This window comes from Mytilus edulis, chromosome 4 (assembly GCF_963676685.1).
Source record: "Mytilus edulis chromosome 4, xbMytEdul2.2, whole genome shotgun sequence".
Lineage (NCBI taxonomy): Eukaryota > Metazoa > Mollusca > Bivalvia > Mytilida > Mytilidae > Mytilus > Mytilus edulis.
Window position 1 is genome coordinate 95405638 of NC_092347.1, and position 22455 is coordinate 95428092.

The 22455-nt window shown below is 31.9% G+C and overlaps 2 protein-coding genes across 3 annotated transcripts; one reads left to right on the plus strand and one right to left on the minus strand.

Annotated features, from left to right (window-relative positions):
• Positions 1–718: 718 nt before the first annotated feature.
• Positions 719–1906, minus strand: LOC139521119 (N6-Methyl-AMP deaminase-like). Its single transcript, XM_071314421.1, has one exon. It carries the CDS (start codon positions 1881–1883, stop codon positions 852–854), a length of 1032 nt encoding a protein of 343 aa, XP_071170522.1. The 5' UTR covers positions 1884–1906; the 3' UTR covers positions 719–851.
• A 43-nt stretch (positions 1907–1949) lies between these two features.
• On the plus strand, positions 1950–21672 carry LOC139521117 (heparanase-like). Of its 2 annotated transcripts, none has more exons than XM_071314418.1 (11): positions 1950–2052; positions 3654–3843; positions 4384–4604; positions 5141–5314; positions 5647–5812; positions 7212–7262; positions 10169–10366; positions 11711–11825; positions 15691–15806; positions 16402–16548; positions 21304–21672. In XM_071314418.1, exons 2-11 carry the CDS (start codon positions 3668–3670, stop codon positions 21470–21472), a joined length of 1533 nt encoding a protein of 510 aa, XP_071170519.1. In that variant the 5' UTR covers positions 1950–2052; positions 3654–3667; the 3' UTR covers positions 21473–21672. The 2 variants fall into 2 exon arrangements, with proteins under 2 accessions (XP_071170519.1, XP_071170518.1); XM_071314417.1 differs by lacking the exon at positions 5647–5812 and adding an exon at positions 5846–6017.
• The last annotated feature ends 783 nt before the right edge of the window (positions 21673–22455 follow it).

A 22455-nucleotide genomic window follows, 5' to 3' on the forward strand; every position in this document is an offset into this window, starting at 1 on the left:
GACAGACATCACATTAGAAGATGACAATGTATGGCCCATTAGTTTAAACATATTTTATTGTTCCAAAAAGAGACAAATGGATTAGACACAAGTTTTTCAACTTAGTAACGTCTTCTCCAAATCTATGAGTTTATTTAATACACATAGATATCATAAAGGATGAGAACAAACCCACTACCAGGTGAAGAAAGATCTCCAAGGAGTATTGTGTCTGTTTATGTTGCAGGGACTTTCTGTGGACTGTTTATCTTGTGTGCTAGTAGCTTAAACATTTGGCTATATTTGTTTGATAGTACACCACATGTTTCATGATTACATAGATCACAAGGCGAAAGCGAGGAAATGAGTTGAGATGACCAATGATCATGATGATGATCTGTTTATCGCTATTTTACCTATGAAGACGTGTAAATTTCATTTGCAAAGCCACATGCTCGTTTTGTTTCTAGCGATAATTTTAATATCACTGGACTCCGCTGAGATAGGAAATTATCAGTTGAAGTAAGATCAAGGAAAATTTCGTAAAATAGCAATAATATAGAATATCAGGAATATGGGGAGCTTTCAAATATTGAAGTGTAGTTAAACATGTTAAAACAATATGTTATCTACCTGTGAAGCCAGTTGATATAGTTTTAATATCAGACCTACTTTTTTATGTGCAAGATGAAGATGAAGAATTCTTTTTTTTTGCTATTTGAAATAAAGTTAAAGAAAGATCTGTTATTCATTTATTTGAGTATTGTATATACTTTGACCTGTCTACACATTATTCTGAGCTTCTGGTAGTGAATAATTCTGTTTAAAACATTTTAACATATTTACACTTGAACATGACTTAGAAGTTAAACTTATAATTGTCTAAATTGTAAGAACTTCTGTCTTAATTTTTCCTTTATGTCCTCAGCAGCAAAAATATATTCAATGCTTTCAAAGGAAAGTTTCCAAATGTTATCCACACTAAGATCAAATGTTTTAGCTGCTATCTGGTATTCCTCTGACAGAGTAGTATTAAATACACCTTTATCATCGGTACAGATCACACATGGATGATTCCTCTGGTACCAGTTTAGAAAATGGTGGTTATCAAAGTTGGGAACAGTTTGGCCAATAACATTTGATGTTAGACACAGTTCTAGAGGTATTTTATGTGTATACACATAGTCTGTTAACTCTTCTGATCCTCCGACTTCTGGCAGCAAACATGTACCATGACCTATTCTATTTGGTGGTAATTTTAGCATGGCCAGTGTCTCTTCAATGTTTGGAACCTCGGCTAAATGGAGAGCTAATTTTAATCCTGCTTGTTTAGCCTGCTCAAATACTGGAATGTAGTCTCTTGCGTCGCCTACGGTAGGATCACCACTTAAATCAACACCGATAACAATTCCATTACTTAAAGTTTTATATTTAGCGGCTAATTCCACTGTTTCTTTTGCTATATCTACACCATTCCTCCTATCCACAGCCAATATAAACTTCACAATTATGTGAATGTCATTACAGTCTTGTATAGCTTTAATCACAGCCTCGACATACCCCTTCTTTGTCATTCCTGTTGCTTTAACTTCTCTTGGTGTACTTCTAAGTTCAAGATATTTAACATTTTCTGCTGCAAATTCATGAATGACATCATAAGTTATCGTATAAGCTGCTTCTGTATTATCAGACACTTGGTGTATCAATTTGAACATATGAAAACAGTCCTCTAAAGTTGCAGTTTGGTCTTTCTGAAATGACAACTTATCTCCCTCACGATTTTTCTTTTTCAATAATTTTTTCATTGTTGCTTCACTTATTGATCCATTTATATGTGCATGGAGTTCAACTTTAGGCATTTCGCAGCAGAATTCTGCTATCGATAAATCTTTCTTGGTAGACATGTTAAACACAGAAGGTCAATTTTTAGGACAAAATTTTTCAGGCTGTAAATCTCGTTTCTTTCCCCTCGTGTTATTGTCCCCTAAAAAACTGAGAGGGAAAGAGATGGAACAAATCCTTGGATGGAATAACAAATTAGAACTGATTTAGCCAATGTTGAAATACTTCATAGTATGTAAAAGATCGTTCAAACAATATCTATTTTAATGTTAAAACTGGAACATGGGAGATTTCTAGTCTAATTCGTCTTAAAAGTCCTTAAATTTTTTTTATTTGCCTCAATAATGTACATGATGTAAAGAAATACAGTTTAAGAACACGAAGAATACTTTAGACACAGGCACTTGGGTTTGGTGCATGCAGGTCATGATGAAGTCCAAATAATTATGACATCTGGCAAGCACAGGCACTTGTTTTCTATCCATGGGAAGATCTACTACAATGTATCCCTATATATTACGAGAACGATCTACTACATGTATCCCTATATATTACGAGAACTCGTAATATATAGGGATAGCAGATCTTCCCATGGATAGAAAACAAGTGCTCGTAATATATACATTTGTAGGGATAGTAGATCTTTCCATGGATAAAAAACAAGTCTATCCCTATATATTACGAGAACTCGTAATACATGTAATATATAGGGATAGCAGATCTTCCGATGGATAGATAAAACAAGTGCTCGTAATATATTGGGATAGTAGATCTTCCCATGGATAGAAAACAAGTGCCTGTGAAACAAGTGCTCGTAATATATTGGGATAGTAGATCTTCCCATGGATAGAAAACAAGTGCCTGTGCTGGCAAGGCTATTTTAATTTAGGTGTCCCAGAAAAAAATTAATATACATGTAGCCTTGCCAGATGTCATAATTATTTGGACTACCGTAGTCATGATGATGAATCTGGAAAGGCTATTATATTTTTTTTTCCTTTGACAAATGTTTGATGCCATCACAGGAAGGCATCAAGGCAAAAATTTAAAAAAGCCTTCCAAGATGTCATAATTATTTGGACTAGATGATGTAGATGATGAAGTTCTACACTGAGGGCAGGATAAAATACGTTCTCCCAATGAAGATCTAGAGTAACACTGAGGGCAGGATAAAATACATTCTCCCAATGAAGATATGTACATGATGTATAAACATGATAAAGATTGACTGTATGTAACGAATTAATTTAAATCCTTTTCAAAAATAACCATTATAACCGTAACAGATATTCAATTTAGACCTCTGATGAATCATGATAAGGATTATTTGACTCAGGACATAATAAAGTCACATATATTAGTACTACTCCCTGTTTTGTTGAAACAAGATAAAATTGACAGTAAATGTAGTCCAAATTGACAGTTTGATAACAGGCGGTTCAAGGCTTTCCTACCCTCTAGATCTGTTGTGTGAATTTATGTGCATGTACAATGTAGCATTTAAGGAAAATATTCAGGTTCATTGGTGCTTCCTTACGCAAACATTTATATAGCAGTAAATATTTGTAGTATTTAATTTTATTTTTTGACAACTGTCATTCACTTAAGTTCTTTAAATAAGGGGGTAAGTGATCTGTATTTAAAATTAATCTTGCTGCCCTTTGTTGACTTTTAATATTCTTGTTTTCCTTTCATTTTTACACAAAATGTACAGCAGTAGTCAAAAAGGTGAAATGGAACCTAATTTCTTAAGAGATTTGTGGTTGATGTTATGATCTTTCATATTATTAAACAGGGTAAAACAACTAAAAATGTCAAATTGTGTGTTTCAGGAAAATTAAAGGATATGTTTTCTCCAGTGTGTGTGTTATGGTATTTATTATATATTGCCTATTCTAATGGAAGTAAAACGAAAGTGTTTATCCATACTGACAATATTATACAGACGATCCCAGACAGATTCTTAAGTGTTACCATAGATACAGCACTAATACAGGCAAATTGGGCAACATTAAACTTCAGGTATTTATTACCATGTACTATGACAATGGATGCAGGAAAAATTGGTTTAAATCTTTTAACATTTGGCCATGTTTGCATATGTATGTAACAATAAATGTGGTAAAATTGGACAACATCCACTAATGTATAAAAAACATAATTATGGCACGAAATTTGAGAGAAATTAAAAACCAGTAATACACACAACAACATTGTCAAACTGTGTTTTATAACATTGATTACATGTATATACATGTACAAACTACAAAGAATAAAAAATCATTAGTAATATTTCTTGGAAAAAGCTAGGAACAGACAAAATGGTTTTAATTTGTTGCTTTAAGCAGTGGCGGATCCAGAATTTTTCATAAGTAGGGGCCCATTGACTGCCTAAGAGGGGGCCCGCTCCAGTCACGCTTCAGTGATTCCCTATATAAGCAACCAATTTTTTTCTCAAAAAGAGGGGGGGGGGGGGGGGGGCGGCCCGCTGGGCGCTCCCCCTAAATCCGCCACTGTTAAGGTTTGTCATTACATCATTTAGCACTTTAAACTTTTTTCAAGTTTTCCAAAGATACAGCGCCTAGCTGAAGGACTAGCACCATGTTATCTCCGTGTTGGTGGATCATCAGCCGACTTTTTACAATTTAATCCTGGAGTTCAAAGAGAGAATAACATGAAAAGATCAGGAGATGAATATCTAAAATTCAGGCCATATAAAAAGAGAAACATACCATTTGAAGATACTTTGGAAATTCAGAAGTTGAAAAATTTTACCATGTCAGGTAATTAATGAAGTGATGTCTAAACATGCTAAACTAATGATTACTAGAATGTTGATTGTATTATATCATTGGAAATAATTATATTGAAGTCACATAATAGTTTATTTAGCAACATGAGTTCGAATAAAGATATACATTTTATATACAAAAGTTATTAACAATTGTTGACTGTCATAACAATTCATGCAATTTGATAACCAGAAACTCTTTGTCATTACCGGTACTCTGATTTTATGAAGGAACATATTGTTGATTTCAAGGAATGCAATGAAACTATAGGTGTTAAAGTGACTGGCATAAATAAAGAAACAAAATATCATTTATAAATTTTTGTATGTTATTTGTACATGTAGATACAGTGACTTGTATGTAAGAGTTTCTCTTCACCAATTGCAGTTCATTCAAAATTCTGACTTAATTGTAGTTTGTTTCATCAAACCAAACTGCTCAACGGTCAGAAAATTCAACCAACTGTTGAAAAAAGAAGCCATCAAAGTGCAAAATGATAATTTAAATGCATGTTAATTTGTATTTAGGTAAGCAGTGGGATGAGCTGAATCATTTTGTAGAGGTGGTAGGATGGGATCTTATATTTGATTTGAATGGTCTTTTAAGACAGGATGGACTGTGGCTACCAGATAATGCTAAACTATTGATGGACTACACATCACAGAAAGGATATAAAATTGCTGGATGGGAACTTGGCAATGGTACTTATTATAATACTACCGGTAATGTAATTTAAAAAAACAAAACAACCAATACTTCTGGATTTTTTTGCTATCTGCATTTTATCAACTGTTATTGAAGCAACTACTGAATATATATATGCTTTTGTGTTTCAAAATTTGTACATGTACTTGAAATCCCAAATTCTTCAAGAGCAAAAATAATCAAGAATTTCTAAACCAGGAGAATACATGTACATGTTTATATCATCTAAAATTTACCTTTTTTTAAACAAATCATTCTGATTTAAAAAATCAAAGTAATATCATGACTGTATAAACATACTGGCTAGTTTGCATTATGTATTTTTTAGAACCTGATGCATGGACTAATATTGGGTATAGAATCACTGCGTCTCAGCATGCTAAGGACTATAGACTACTTCACACTATTCTTAATCAATATTCACAATGGAAAAACAGTACCGTGATTGGACCAAGCACGACAGGAAGTCGGCCTTCATTTACTTATCTTAAGAAGTAAGTCACTTAATTAATGATGTATTTTTTCAGAGCCTGATGTTTGGAGAAATCTTGGTTATAATATAAATGGTTCACAGCATGCAGCTGACTATAGAGTGCTCCAAAGTATTCTGGATCAGTATCCACAATGGAGAAACAGTCTTGTTATAGGACCTAGTGTTACCATGATGTCTAATATATACACATATATGTATCTTAAAGAGTAGGTACTAAATAAATGTATTTATTATAAGTAGACATAAGAAAAGTCAAATACATGCATCAGGCATGGAGTAACTAACAGGAAAAATATCTCATAAAGCTAGAATAGAGTTATGTCCCTTCCTTTTGTGGTGAATAGATATTGTAGATTCTTCATATGTTTATATGCCCTCTTAGTTACCCAATCCCCATGTTGTTATACCCTGCTTTAAAAAGTGGGGGTACACTTTATACCTCTATCTGTTCATCAGTCAGTCCATCCATCCATTACTTGACAAGGAGTTCTGAAATTTGATTTAGGGTTTGTATATGTCAGCTATACTGTGTGATGCATTTTCATATTCATGACTCAACAACTTCCTGTTTCACTCAGGAACTACTTGACAAGGATTTGTGAAATTTGGTTTCAGGGTTTATATATTTAGTCAGATATACTGTGTGATGTGTTTTCATCACTCAACAACTTCCTGTTTACCAAAATATTTCAATGGGGTATCATCAGTGAGCAGTAGTTTGCAGTTTTACTTGTTATAGGTTGCATTTCTGTAAATATTGGCAATGCAATTTCCCATACGAACTCCTTTTATGGCTAAAACTGTACCACTTTTACTATGAAGTTTTGAAAAAAATCTTATCCTAGAATTGAAAGTTCATATGCACTACAATTTTTTTCAAAGGTCAAAATATAGGGCTGTGTGGCATATTTTCAACGTTTATATGCCCTGAACTTCTCAGAGTTGAAACTAACACTAATTTTCTTAACTACCCCTACCTCAAATGAAACTTCACAGGTTACCACATATTTCAATGTAAACAATATGCACATGTTTATTTACTGGTAACATTCCCAAGTTATGTCTCTGTGAGATGGAACACAGAGAGTATAACTGGGAATCAGTATGTAAACAAAATTAATTTTCTATGTATATTCAAGATCTCCCCAAAAGAGGCGTGGTTTGAGAAACAGCTGTATTTACAAAGTGCAACCTATATATATTTATATGTGTTTGGCATGTAGTTACTGCATCCCCCTATTGTTATGTTATTGTATCCACATTTGAGCATTGTCTAAGTAACATATATGAATTGATTCACCAAAAAAAGCCAATAAAGAGTTGTCTACAATACTCTAAAAGCAAATAGTTTATTTCAAAAGAAAACAATAATATAATTTTTTTGAATATTTTTATTACAGTTTCCTTGATGCAGGTGGACCAGACATTGTTTCTCACACTACATTCCATCAGTGAGTTTACATTCGAATTACTTTTCACTCATGCCATCTTGAATGAGAAAATCACACTTTTTTCATTGAGTTTCTTTTTATGCCCCATTTATGGGCATTATGTTTTCTGGTCTGTGGGTCCGTCTGTTAGTTCGTCCGTTCATCCGTCCGTTCGTCTGTCTGTCCCGCTTCAGGTTAAAATTTTTGGTCGAGGTAGTTTTTGATGAAGTTGAAGTCCAAGCAACTTGAAATTTAGTACACATGTTCTCTATGATATGATCTTTCTAATTTTAATGCCAAATTAGAGATTTTCCCCATTTTCACAGTCCACTGAACATAGAAAATGATAGTGCGAATGGGGCATCCGTGTACTGGGGACACATTCTTGTTTTATTTATAAAATCATAATCTTTGAATTATAAATATTGAAAATTTAATATACGGCACTTGAAAGGATAAAAGGTAAAACTTTTTGTTTAATTGCATGTGACTTTCTGATTCCAAGAAAAATTACCTGATGTTATAAAAAAATTTACTCTTCATCTATTTACAACATATAAGTGAACAAAGAAGACAAAAATCAGGAGATGTGGTATGGTTGCTTATGAGACAACTATCCACCAAACCTCAAATTAAGATAATATAAACAATTAGAGGTAACCATAGGAAAAATATAAACGGCCTAATTTGTAGCAAAATGATTTATGAAAAACAAAGATTACATACATGAACCAACGACAACCACTGATGAACTACAGGGTTCTTACTTGGGACAGGCACATACAGAATGAGACGGAGTTAAACATGTTTGTGGGCGCCAAACCCTCCCTCTAACTAGGGACAATGGGGATACAGTACAACATCAGAAAAATACTATAAAAATCAGTTGAAAAGGGCTTAGATATAAGAAAATGTGGTAAGAGTGCCAATGAGAAACTCTCCATCCAATCAGATGGATACACAGCGGAAGAACAAATAACAAATACACAGACCATACAACAAAAAGACACTAAGTACAGATCTGAGTTTACTTCCAGTTACAGACAGCGAGTTCAAACCAATAACAACAAATAATAACTAAATACGACTTTATATTAATCAGTACACATCCAACATCCAATGAATACTTACTGTGCAAGGGCTGTATTGCCAATCAAGGTTGTTAAAAACTTCCATTCGTTGTTGTCCAATGGATTAAATGTAAGATGTCATTAGCAGTCAGAGAAAAACATGACCTTGTGCAATGCCAAGATACAGATATTGATTTAGTGAAGAACCATGAATGTGCATATTTTTATGACCATTATATTTAGTATGGTTTTGATTTAAGGATAAAAAAAACTCATTATGTATACATGTGTACCAATAGACCCCCTTTTTTTTGGACGATCAATGCATTTGAATGGGAGCATATAGTTGGAACCCCCCCCCTTTACTTTGGGTTGGGAACCCCCCTTTTTAAAATGGCCAGATCAGCCACTGTATCTTATCAATATATATAAAGTACATGCTATATGCCATGTATGTTGTACTTGATTAAAAGTACCGGGGTTGGAACCCCCCCTTTTTTTTGGACGATCAATGCATTTAAATGGGAGCATATAGTTGGAACCCCCCCTTTACTTTGGGTTGGGAACCCCCCTTTTTAAAATGGCCAGATCAGCCACTGTATCTTATCAATATATATAAAGTACATGCTATATGCCATGTATGTTGTACTTGATTAAAAGTACCATGGCAGCTTTCCACCATTCAAAGTTTTGTTTGTTCTATTTTTTCCTTGAGTTTCACACTTAACAATTAACACTCAAATAGGAGAATTACAACTAAGATGGGATCAAACATATTGATGTATGTACATATGTATGTATGTGTGGGTATTCCTATACATTCCTATATTAGTAGATACTCATAACACATCTGAAAAAGAAAAACAATGACTTCATTAATGAGGTTAAGTTGCAAAAATTAGTTCTTACTTTAGTAATAGCAGAGGATTCCTTTTAAGTCAATACTTCCAGGCTTCAACAGATCTATTGATCCCAGCTACAACAGAGGTGATATCTTCCTTAATTTTATAATCATTTTTTTATTTAAAAAAAAGAAACCATGCAATATTACATATAATACAGTATAAGACATTAATCCACTGAGTCTGTGGTTTCAAGAGTTTTAAGGTGTAAAATATATAGAAGTATCATTTGGACAGAAAGTGATAATATATATATATTATATGAGATAGAAATGGTTTAACTATTCAATAACATTTTATATGTCTTTTTCTCAAATTAAAAAGATATAGGACAAATGATAGGTCATAATTGGCATATTCATATGAGTTTTATCTGGTCAATGTAATGTGGCAGCATCAAGATAGTCACAAATTGATGATTGTATACTAATTAGACAGTCTCCTTTTCTACAGCACTCCTTGGGTTATAAATTAAATCAGTGCTAATGAAGTCTAGTGCCTGCCAATATAATTCTGCCATGCTTCCAGTTGGTTCAAATAATTATGGCATCTTGAAAAGGCTATTTAAAATTTTTGCTGTTATGCTTCCTGTTTCCACTTCCTGTTTCCATTTCCTGTAACACAGGAAGGCGTCACAGCCAGAAATAACACAGGAAGGCGTCACAGCCAGAAATTAGCATTTCATGATGTGATAATTATTTTATTGTAGTCAATATTTTGTTAATATGAACTGACATCTTAGTTATTAGATATACCGGTATGAATGCAGCATTATAGATATGGACTAGCAAAGATTTTTGCTCAAACAAGTACTAGTAGATAAAATCTTGAAATTACATTAAAATTGAGCTCTTTGTAAGGATTGAAGGCCTCACTACTCTTTATGCAAAAACAGGAAGTTACATACATGTATAATAAATTTCATCACCTCATATTTTGTTTCTCTTCACAACAGTTACTATGGACATGGTCCAGACATGACTGTTGCTAAGTTCATGGATCCTAAACTCTTAGACAGTCTAAAACATCAGATAAAGTTGGCTCAAGGATTAGCACCATATCCAAAGTATGGCAAAGTCTGGTTAGGAGAAACAAGCTCAGCGTGGGGAGGAGGAGCTGCTGGTTTGAGTGATAGATATGTGGCTGGTTTTATGTAAGTTCTGGTTAGGACAAATAAGCTCAGCCTTGGGACAAGGATTACCTTTTTTGAGCGACAAGATAAATTAATCTTTTAATTAAGATACTGGTTTGGTACAATATAAAGCTTATGTTTTGGGCAGAAAAGAGCTGCTGTTTTGAAGACTGAAAAAATAAGTTGTCTTTTGACAATGGTTTGCTGTTTAAAATGACAGACGATTTAATGTAAGTACATGTCAAGAAAAATTAGGTCAGCATTAGAACCTTTGAGAAAGCAAATCAAATATTAAGGTGGTACCTAACACCTGAACTAAAATTAATTTGGCTCATTTAATGTTCTTAAAATTTGACAAAGTATTTACTTTTACCCTTTGACAAAAATATTAAAAAAAAACATTTTAAAATTGAACCAATCGTTTGATCAGAAAAATAACACTGGTTATATAGCAGTTTGACAAACACTCATTTTGATCATTGAGAAGCTTAATATTCCATTAAGAACACAATGTCATTAAAACGATCTGCTGATTTTACAAAGTTATCTCCCTGTAGTGTTAGGTACCACCTTAAGGATTGATCATTATTCGTAGGATTCCAATTTTCGTGGACTTTACATGTAGTACAGATGAACCATTACCTAAAATATTTTAAAGAATAAGAAATTTTCTACAGGCTTGTATGCAGATTTTGGCAACCCCATAAAAGTTGATTTCCACAAAAATGCAAGTGTTAATCAATCTTCAAAAATTGGTATCCAAGAAAATAAATGAATCCTCAGTACAGTATGTTTTTATAGATCTTTATTACCCAAAGTGGAAAAATTCAAATGAAAACAATAGATATGTATGATGATTAAATGTGAATTAAAATAGTATGGAATGTTTTTACCAATGTGAATAGTGCAATTAGGTTAGTATATATTGCAATAGTAAGAACTTGCATTCTGATATCTGAAACACTTATGAACCACATAAATAGACAACAACTACTGAACATAAGATTCCTGACTTAGGACAGGTGCAAACAATTGGAGTGGGATTAAACATTTTAATGGTATCGAACCTTCTCCCTGTTCTGAAACAATAGTATAACATCACAACATAGAAAGACACACTATAAAATTAAATATCAATTGGAAGGCTTAACTCAAATAAAAATTCGTAGTAACACAAATTAACACACAATGAATGAATAAATTTGATCTGTAATATTTATTCAGATTATACTGAAATCCCAATAAATAATCTCTTATTTTTGTCATGTCTTAATGATATCAATAATAAATGCATGAAATAATTTCTGAATTTATAGTACTTATTTATATTTTACTGAATCAGTTTTATTGAATCTTTTCCTGCAGGTGGTTGGATAAATTAGGCGTGTCAGCTTCTTTAGGAATAGAAGTTGTTATACGACAAGATTTTTATGGAAATAATTATGGTTTGATTGATCCAAAGACACTAGACCCTAATCCTGTAAGTATAACAATGGTTTGATTGATCCAAAGACACTAGACCCTAATCCTGTAAGTATAACAATGGTTTGATTGATCCAAAGACACTAGACCCTAATCCTGTAAGTATAACAATGGTTTGATTGATCCAAAGACACTAGACCCTAATCCTGTAAGTATAACAATGGTTTGATTGATCCAAAGACACTGGACCCTAATCCTGTAAGTATAACAATGGTTTGGTTGATCCAAAGACACTAGACCCTAATCCTGTAAGTATAACAGTGGTTTACTGATCCAAAGACACTGGACCCTAATCCTGTAAGTATAACAATGGTTTGATTGATCCAAAGACACTAGACCCTAATCCTGTAAGTATAACAAAATCGCGTCAATAAATGCATGCAATAATTTCTGAATTTACAGTACATAATCGCAATAATTTTAACTTGCATTTTGCATTTTTTTATATGAATTAAACAGGATTTTTCTCAATTTGGCAAAGAAAAAAAATCACATTTTAGTCTAAATTGTCAGAATCGAAATAATACAATAATACAATAATTTCTGAATTAATAGTAGCTTATATCAATGTATTATAGTGACATATCTTTAAGGATCTAAACAGGTGGTTGTCTCTTTAGATTATACATATATGGGTAGAAAATATTTCATGTGAATTCTGGTAGAAAGGATAAAGCCTTCATAGATTGTCATATCCTCTTAAAATTTGCAGACTCTTTAGATCAGAGAAATTGTAAGTAGTCAAACCAGATCTGCAGTTTATATGACGATGTTTAACCATTTATGTGGCTTTCTACTGAAACAGTAACCAATTTGCTAATAGATAGTGGGTGGGGGACAGGAGCAGTCAACTCAAAGAAGTGGTTTCCTTGCAATACCTTATAAACAGTTCAAACAGTGCTTTTCCAATTTTGATATGTTGTCACTGATATTTTATGAAAAAAATCTCAACAATAATTAATGAAATTTATTCGATAACATTTACTAGAGATAATTTTATAGAAGTTTAATTCAATCAATACAAAACGGTATATGCATATTCATTTTCGTTCATTCTTATATTGTGGTTAATAACTACGACCATTCGTCAGCTGTGCGCTTTTAATTACGTATATTGTCGATAAGCTATAAGAGTTAAACAGATTTTATTTTTTCCCAGAATTCAACAAATCGGGCTAAAACGTCACGACCCACTCGAGAATTCAACCAAAAAAGTTACAAATACTTCATTTTCTCCGTTATTAGAAGGAATATAAATTTAAAACTTTGCAAATGTGTTTTTTATGTTAAGATGAACATAATTAGATGATAAGTAAAAAATTGCGGAATTTCCCTTTAAAATAGCTATATTGTTTCAGTTTAATGTTGGTTTGATGTTTATTAGGTAAACTGTGATTCCAATTAATGAAATAGAAATAAAACAAGATTATTGAGACAAAACCACAATTTGATTTATTTTTCATTCTTTTGTTCATCAACACTTACAAAACTTTGTATTTATATATAACATCAGCTGCTATCAAAAGGTGTGAATAATTATCATCAATACTAACAGAACTATTCTGTACTGGAATAGAGTTCATGCTTGATGTCTTAAAACAAGTTTATACCATCTTGATACTGGTATATACTGGTGTTATTGTCTTGGTTATCTGATGACTCTATATGTACTTAATCTCCTTATTTTGGTATTGAAATATGTAAAGGAATTTTTTTTAAACATACAGAATTTGTTTATGCACCACCTACAATAGAAGAGGGGCATTATGTTTTCTGGTCGGTGCGTGCATTCGTTCCGTCTGTCTGTCCGTCCGTCTGTCCCGCTTAAGATTAAAGTTTTTGGTCAAGGTAGTTTATGATGAAGTTGAAGTCCTAACAACTTGAAACTTAGTACACATGTTCCCTATCATATAATCTTTCTAATTTTAATGCCAAATAAGAAATTTTTTCCCAATTTCACGGTCAACTGAAAAAAAATGATAGTGCGAGTGGGGCATCCCTGTACTATGGATACATTCTTATTCGTCTATGTATTAGTAATAACAATAAAATTATTTATGAAAATATATTTAAACTATGGTTTGCTTTCATTAACACAAATCAATTCTTGTGTAATTTATATTGGTATTCCCTTGAACAAGTATAAAAAGCTGCCACTTTTCTAAAAAGAAATAACCTTGATGATCTATATTGAGCTATAATTACATTAGATGTATGTTTCATTATAATACGTTATTCTGATTGGCTAACTGCACATCACGTGCTATTCCTGAAACAATTGTATTAGACAATAACATTTATCATTCATGATGACACGAGGTCCCACAATAAAGTTCACAGGTAAATTAAATGAAAACTTGATAAAAATCGTGTTTTCATGATTCTAGCTAAAAAATGTAATTATAAGTATTGAATGCTTCTTTTTGTAACTTTATAGGGTTGTAAAAGCGTTGACCATGCGCACATTTTTAGTATGAAGCGCGGAATACAAAATGTACTTCGGTCAACGCTTTTACACCCCAATAAATTTACAAAAAGCAGCATTCAATTCTTAATAATTTGCACATTATTTTTAAAAGAAATGTTCTTAAATTAACAGTTTTGATAGTTAAATGTTCAATAACAATAACATATATCATAGTTTGCCACCCTGCCATCAAGTTTTCTAATATCACTGCTAGATATTCTATAAAGGTCTATCTCTGATTTATACATGGTGAATTGTATTGTGCACATATCTGCTATGTTGAATTCAGACTTTACTTTGTTACCTATATATCATAGATTTATAAATGCCCCATGGTAAAACCAGAGAGGATAATGTACATTCTAACATGACGTCCTTCAAACGCTTTGAGTACACACCTGGTTAAAATGTGAATATATTGTTTGGGCTGTTCCGATCGTACTCCCACGTCATATGCTTTTTTTATGAATGAGCTACTCGACGTCATAAATCTATGACGTCAGAATATAAGCATTTTACGGGAATACACAATTGTGAAACCGAAAATCATCACAAACAAGGAAACGTAAACAAAGGATGATAAAATGTGTTATATAAGCCATTTTTTGTATACTTATAAGACATATAAGTACAATTGTGATTTAGATTCATCCAAACCTATCTAAATAATTATTGTAAATAGTTAAAGCATGTCACTTATTCAGTTTGTTCCATTCTTTTACGTCAATTTCATAGTGCGTTTATTTATGGGAACAGCAAATAATGCCTTCACCTAGAGCTCTTCGATCCAAAGTAATTGCCGTATTTGTCCTATTAGAATAGATATAATTCATGGGGGCTTGAATATATCGTGATTTTACCACGGGATGTCCCTTTAAGCGGATATTTTACCCCTCGCTATCGCTCAGGGTAAAATATTTGCCATAAAGGGCCAACCTGTGGTAATATCACGATATATTCAAGCCCCCATGAATTATTTCTTTATTGAGAAATTTTAGTTAGAAGTTTATTTTCACTAATTTCATGATTTAAATAAAATGCTGTTAACATTCTGTTTTAAGATGATCAGAAACACTGACACACTGACAATAAAGATACAAAAACTTTCACTTAAATATGGGGAGCAGGCCTAGGAGAACATGGAGATATGAAATGATGCATTAATAGCAATTCTTTAAAGGTCCTGAAAGTGACTAGTTCAATACGTAAATCTCTAGATGGTAGATTATAGAAATGAAATTTTAACTTCCTGACTATGTCATTTTATTGTGTAATGCTGTATTCATTATAATAATGTACTGAAATATGGGCAATTGGCAATTATTGTTAATGTCTTTGTGTCAATAAAATAATGATATTTGTATTGTTTATTTATTTTACGAAATTAATATTTCAGGACTTATGGTCATCATACCTGTTTAAAATACTAGTTGGTAAATCTGTATTGAATGTCACCATTGATGATAAGTCTGGAAATGTAAGAATGTATGCCCACTGTACTAACACCAAAAGGTCAGTATTCACAAAAATAGGTTTTTATAACATTACTGATTTATGTTTTAAAAATCCTTTTACAAAGACTTAATTAGCCACCCTAATGCTACAAAAGTCAGTTTGTGTTTCTCCCAACTTTTTCAAGGAAAAACTATTAAAACAGTTGAAGTTTTAAAATAAGGAGAGATGTGTTATGATTGCCAGTGAGAAAGCTATCCACCGGAGTTCAAATGAAATTGATGTTATCCATTATAGGTCACTGTAAAGTACAACCTTAAACAATAATAAAAACAACACTATATACTGAGGTTAACTTATATTAGCCCTGCAGACCTATTTTGGGACCATATGCACATTTCTGCCATTCATGACCAGTTATACAGACTTTGTTTTATAAATACCTCCTCTGATTCGTAGAAAATCTACTATGAGGAGTTTACCATTGGTCCAGCTCTGCTGATTTTTGTCTTGACTTTCAAAATGTTAAAAAAAAATGGTTTAAAGTTGGGGCTTTTTGGGGAGTTGGGCCATTCATGTCATTTTGACACATCTTGTTTATTCATATTTCTGATGATATAAGGTGAAGTACATTATTTTTAATTCCTATTTATAGAACTAATTACAAGCCTGGTAGTATAACATTATATGGAATGAACCTGAGAACAGAACCTACAACAGTTACATTTCCACAGTTTAAACCAGATATCAAACTTTACCTCTATATGTTAGAACCTGTTGGTAAAGAGGGATTGAAATCACAGTAAGTAACAAATGAAATAAACTTGTGTTACATATTTGTTTTTTGTTCATTTTTTTTAACATAAATTAGGCCCTTAGTTTTCTCATTTGAATTTTTTTACATTTGTCATTTCAGGGCCTTTCATAGCTGAATATACTGTATGGGCTTTGCGTATTGTTGAAGGCAGTACAGTGACCTATAGATGTTAATTTATGTGTCATTTGGTCTCTTGTGGAGAGTTGTCTCATTTGCAATAATACCACATCTTCTATTTATACGCCTGTTTACGGGACGTATTATGGTATACCGTCAGTCTTCCGTCTGCCTGTCAGTTTGTAGTCAACATGTCAGACATTAACTCAAAAACATATTCCAATAATGCTTTGAGGAGTTATCATGAAACTTTGGTGACTGGTTTATATCAATTAAGATAACCTCACATTAGTTTTTCATGAATTTCTGATATGACATTGAGAAGTTAGTGAACCTATTTTTTTAAAAAGGGACGGGGGTATCATGCTCTATTGGCACAGCTGTTTATTTTATATTGTCATCATATGATGTATCAATACAATTAACTTTGCCAAAAATATCATGGCAGATTAGTCTGATTTTTAAAATAGAAGAACATGTTTATACTGTAGTTTGCTTTTGTAATGTGTAGAAAAGTATTGTTTTCTTATGCATGTTAATCATCATGGCTTCAATGGCTAAATTAGAATATAAGGATAAGATGTAAGTATCGTCTTTCATCTCGAAAACCATCATCAAAATGTTCAGATTGTCAAGATCTACCTATTGTCCATGGACCACATTTTAAATTAATACACAGGTATGTGGTTATACACGGGTATGTGGTTGTACACAGGTATGTGGTTATACACACGTATGTGTTTATACACAGGTATGTGGTTATACACAGGTATGTGGTTATACACGGGTATGTGGTTATACACGGGTATGTGGTTATACACGGGTATGTGGTTATACACAGGTATGTGGTTATACACAGGTATGTGGTTATACACAGGTATGTGGTTATACACAGGTATGTGGTTATACACAGGTATGTGGTTATACACAGGTATGTGGTTATACACAGGTATGTGGTTATACACAGGTATGTGGTTATACACAGGTATGTGGTTATACACAGGTATGTGGTTATACACAGGTATGTGGTTATACACGGGTATGTGGTTATACACGGGTATGTGGTTGTACACAGGTATGTGGTTATACACACGTATGTGGTTATACACGGGTATGTGGTTATACACGGGTATGTGGTTATACACGGGTATGTGGTTATACACAGGTATGTGGTTATACACAGGTATGTGGTTATACACAGGTATGTGGTTATACACAGGTATGTGGTTATACACAGGTATGTGGTTATACACAGGTATGTGGTTATACACAGGTATGTGGTTATACACAGGTATGTTGTTATACACAGGTATGTGGTTATACACAGGTATGTGGTTATACACAGGTATGTGGTTATACACACGTATGTGGTTTGTCATTTGAGTCTCATTCAATTTTAAAATTTTACAAATATGAAAATTATTCTGCACTGATTTCATTTTTTGATTGCTAAAGACAAATTGAATCTTAAAAATAGGTTCAAATGAACATCAGGATTTACAAGCTTATAAGCAATTTTTGGTTTGACAGTCTAGATTTTGTATGGAAACTTGCTGCATGACAACCTATTGAAACAAATTACTCCAATAAATACTAATCTCTAAAGGGAATAACAATATTATATAGAAAGCAAATAAATGTACACTGATGAAAAAAGAGGATTTAGGGAAATAAAAAGGGATTTTTTTTATTGCTATCAAGGCTTAGACTAATAAATACAGTCCATTTAACATTTGTTATTTACAATATGTTAAAATTAAATTTGATATATTTTATTTATTTTTAAAAATATTTAGGTAATATTATGTAAAATTAGTTATTTGATATATGTATTGTAAAATTATTTGATATATAAATTTAATGTTTGTTATTGAAGAAAATAAATATTGATTAATTATTTACAACAGTGGGAAGTGTTAACTCTGTGATAACCATGGGAATGATGAAGCTAGAAAGGTTATATATTAATTTTTTAATTTTTTTTTTTCAGTTTTCTCTGAATGAATTGTTAATTAAGGTACACTTTTGGTCATTTTTCATAACAGTATGTTGGTAACAGACTTTTTTCATATACTCAACTTTTGACACAGAATTGTATAATTTTATGACTGGTTGGTAGGACATTCAGGTACTTGGTGTCAAGTAAGAACAACTAAAAGAAGAAAATCAGACTTAGAATTTTAGTAAATTTTGCCTGTATTGTACTATAACTTGAGTTTGTTTGGAATGATCTAGTGGAAACTTTACATAATTGTTATTGTTAAGGAAACAAAAGTTGTAAGATATATATTTGTATTGCAGTAGCCACATTCAGGTATAGAGTAACAATTCGTGGGTTTCTCAACATTGGTATTGCTGAACATAATAAACTGTTCATGTTTCCAAACAATCTATCCTCAGGCATGATTTTTTATAAAGACATTTTATTTGCTTATAATTGAAGGCCTTTGAAAAATTCAATTTTATTCTTTAAAAAAAATTAAAGCATAGCATCTACTCTTGCTGCAGCTGTTTATTATCAGAGATGTGCACTTTGAAATAGAAATAGATAGAAACAACATTATAAGTAATCTCATGTCTTTTCTTTCTTGTACAAGAAGTTTATTTAAGAATTGAATGCTTCTTTATGTTACTTTATTGGGGTGTAAAAGCTTTGACCGAAGTACATTATGTATGAAGCACTTAGTTCTAAAAATGTGCGCACGGTCAACACTTTTACAATCCTATGAAGTTACAAAAAAAAGCATTTTATACTTATAATTACATTTTTTAGCTAGGATCATGAAAACACGATTTTTATCAATTTTTCATTTAGTTTTCCTGTGCACTTTATTGTTGGATCACGTGTCATCATGAATGATACATTTTATTGTGAAATGAAACTGATTAAGGAAGAACGCGATATCGCAGTGTAGCCAATCAGAATAACATATTATAATAAAACATATATATAATGTAATTATGAAAAGTTAAAAAAATAAATTTAATCATAACCCTTTGACAGTTCAAATTAGTGCAACACAGGGGACTTTGGAACTCTCCTTTTACATTATGAAATTCATGGTATTGAAGCAAAAAATAGTGATCTTTGGTCTTGATGACCCAAATAGTATCCAGAGTAAAAAAAAATGTTTATTTTCACTTTCCAATTCACTGATAAAAGGACTTATATATTATGTTGGAATGAATTACATTGATTTCCCAGTTAAATAGAACTGATAGTTTAAACATATTTATTTATAGTGGATTGGGAAACAAGTTTTGCAACTTATATTATTGCGAACCCTATCATAGTTTTCCATAGATTCACCTGCAAGTTACCTGTCCATTTAAACTTTTGGCAGTTCTATTGTCCCATCTAACAAATACAACAGGTATTGTTCTCTGTATAGTTTATTCACTGGGACCTTTAAATTTCTTCCAAGAGAAATATATCACTCATTGATTAATTTACCTGAACAAAAAATTGAACTGTCAATGAAGAAAAAATACTTATACCAATACTAAGTAAGGACTCACAAAACTGCATGTGGTGTTGTATTTATTCGATACCTGGAGTAACTCGTTTTTAATGTGTTCAATATTACATTTGTAATACTGATTCAAAAATTAAAAGTTGATTTCTGATCAAATATTCAATATTTTTGTGTGTTTGATAAATAAAAATTTGAATATTATTATTTTTAAATTAAGGTCTTCATAAACATAAGTCTATAAATGAACAACAACAAAAACATGTAAATTCATTGGAAAATACTAAAAAATGTGTCTGAAATAAACTTTTTAGTATTAAACCAGATTTTATATTGAACAGATTGAAAATATATTAATGATAATATTGAATAAATACAATATTGCATACAGTTTATGTGAGTTATTAGAAGTATTTCAATAAAAAAGAAGATAATTTTTTGGTCAGGTAAATTAATCAATGAGTGATATATTTCTCCTAGAAGAAATTTAAAGGTCCCAGTGAATAAACTATACAGAGAACAATACCTGTTGTATTTGTTAGATGGGACAATAGAACTGCCAAAAGTTTAAATCGACAGGTAACTTGCAGGTGAATCTATGGAAAACTAAGATAGGGTTCGCAATAATCCCTTTCCACTTTGCAGGTGCGAGTGCTGCCTTGTAGCTGCATTAGCCTACTCTTTTTCGAAATCTAAATAAAACTGATAATTTCACATGGGAAATAAACGTGGTTATTTGCCAATGTAATAAAAAGAATGACTAATTAAAGAATTCAAATATCGAAAAATATTAAACTTGTGACAGAAAAACACTGATATGCGCATTCGTGAATCAATGTGTTGTTCGGTCACTCGTTGAATATTTTTCTCTATTTGAATTCTTAGATTGGTTATTCTATAATTATTTTTTTATACTTTGTCAAAATTTGGTAGAGATTTGCGCATTTTTGGCTGAAGCTTTTCTTTTTTTTCTTTTCTTTTTTCAGTATAGATTTTTGCAATTACTATTTGCAGACAGTCTTGGGTTTATGTTTTGACATGATCAATTTGTGAAACTTTGTATGGTTATAATGTGAAAATTTTATCCTAAGTCTATCAGAAAAGTACTATATAAACCTTATCATTAAATGTATCTTTGTCGTATTTTCAGGACTGTTGCCTTGAATGGGAAAACATTAAAAGTGAGTCCTGATTTAACCATGTCACAAGTCACAGACATTCCTGAAATAGTTAATGGAACATTCACATTCCCACAGCAATCTTACGGGTTTATAGTCATATCCGATGCAAACGTTGCTGCATGTAAAAACAAGGTGTGATATTGCATATGTTCACTTGACAGCTTTTATACAAAATCTCAGAACTGGTACTGCATATGTTTAACTATCCATGTGTTCAAGGTTTGACTGATTCTAATGCTTGGATTGTAGATATATTAGTGGTTCATTTATAATTGAAATATTGTTCATGTATTTGATTTTCTGTTGGTTATACTGAATCTCCTCAGACATTATGCCTCAGATGCTTTAGTTATTTATCTCATCCATGTATAAACCAGTAGTCTATATACATACTATCTCATCCATGTATAAACCAGTAGTCTATGTACATACTAAGTATCAACAATATACTTATGGTTTGACCACACACCAATTCGACTTGAGATCCTTAAATATATTATAAAGCAAATATTAGTATTTTTACTGCTCAACCCTCATTGAAAAACTGAATGCTAAAAGCAGCATGCATTGGTATTTAATATACAACTTATTAATGGGACATTCCTTAGTGGGAGGTGCTATACAGCACTCAGGAATATGTTCCTAGAAAGGACAAAGAAAACCCAAATGTCACAAGAGGTGACTAGTTAACAAGACATTTATATTTGTGATGGAATTGATGTAGTTAGACATCTTGTAAGAATATATGATACACTTCACATCTAGCTGATTGAGAAATGATTCTAAATCTGTATCATCTCGAAAGTTAAGAAAACAATATATCATGTGAAGTAAGTACTAGTACTACTGAATGTCATGAAAATCAAACTATGTATAAAAAATTATATACAGTATATAAGTTTAAATATAACCTTATTGAATGTCATGTTACCTTTAAATGAAACATATTATTTGTTAAGGTAGCACAATACAAAGATTTTTTTCACTCCCAATCAGACATTTTTGAAACAGCAATACATTTCAGCGAGTACACACTTAAAGGCAGGTTTAATCCTTCTTTTTTCTTTTGGTACCTCATTTATAAAATGTAAAGAAAGATGAGTGGAATTACAACAGTTTAA

Bases quoted from the DNA above. Each gene is read 5' to 3' on its own strand.
- LOC139521119 (XM_071314421.1), bottom strand. From the start codon at position 1,883: ATGTCTACCAAGAAAGATTTATCGATAGCAGAATTCTGCTGCGAAATG.
- LOC139521117 (XM_071314417.1), top strand. From the start codon at position 3,668: ATGTTTTCTCCAGTGTGTGTGTTATGGTATTTATTATATATTGCCTAT. The intron at 10,367-11,710 runs GTAAGTTCTGGT...CTTTTCCTGCAG, and splicing joins AGATATGTGGCTGGTTTTAT to GTGGTTGGATAAATTAGGCG. The intron at 11,826-15,690 runs GTAAGTATAACA...TTAATATTTCAG, and splicing joins AGACACTAGACCCTAATCCT to GACTTATGGTCATCATACCT.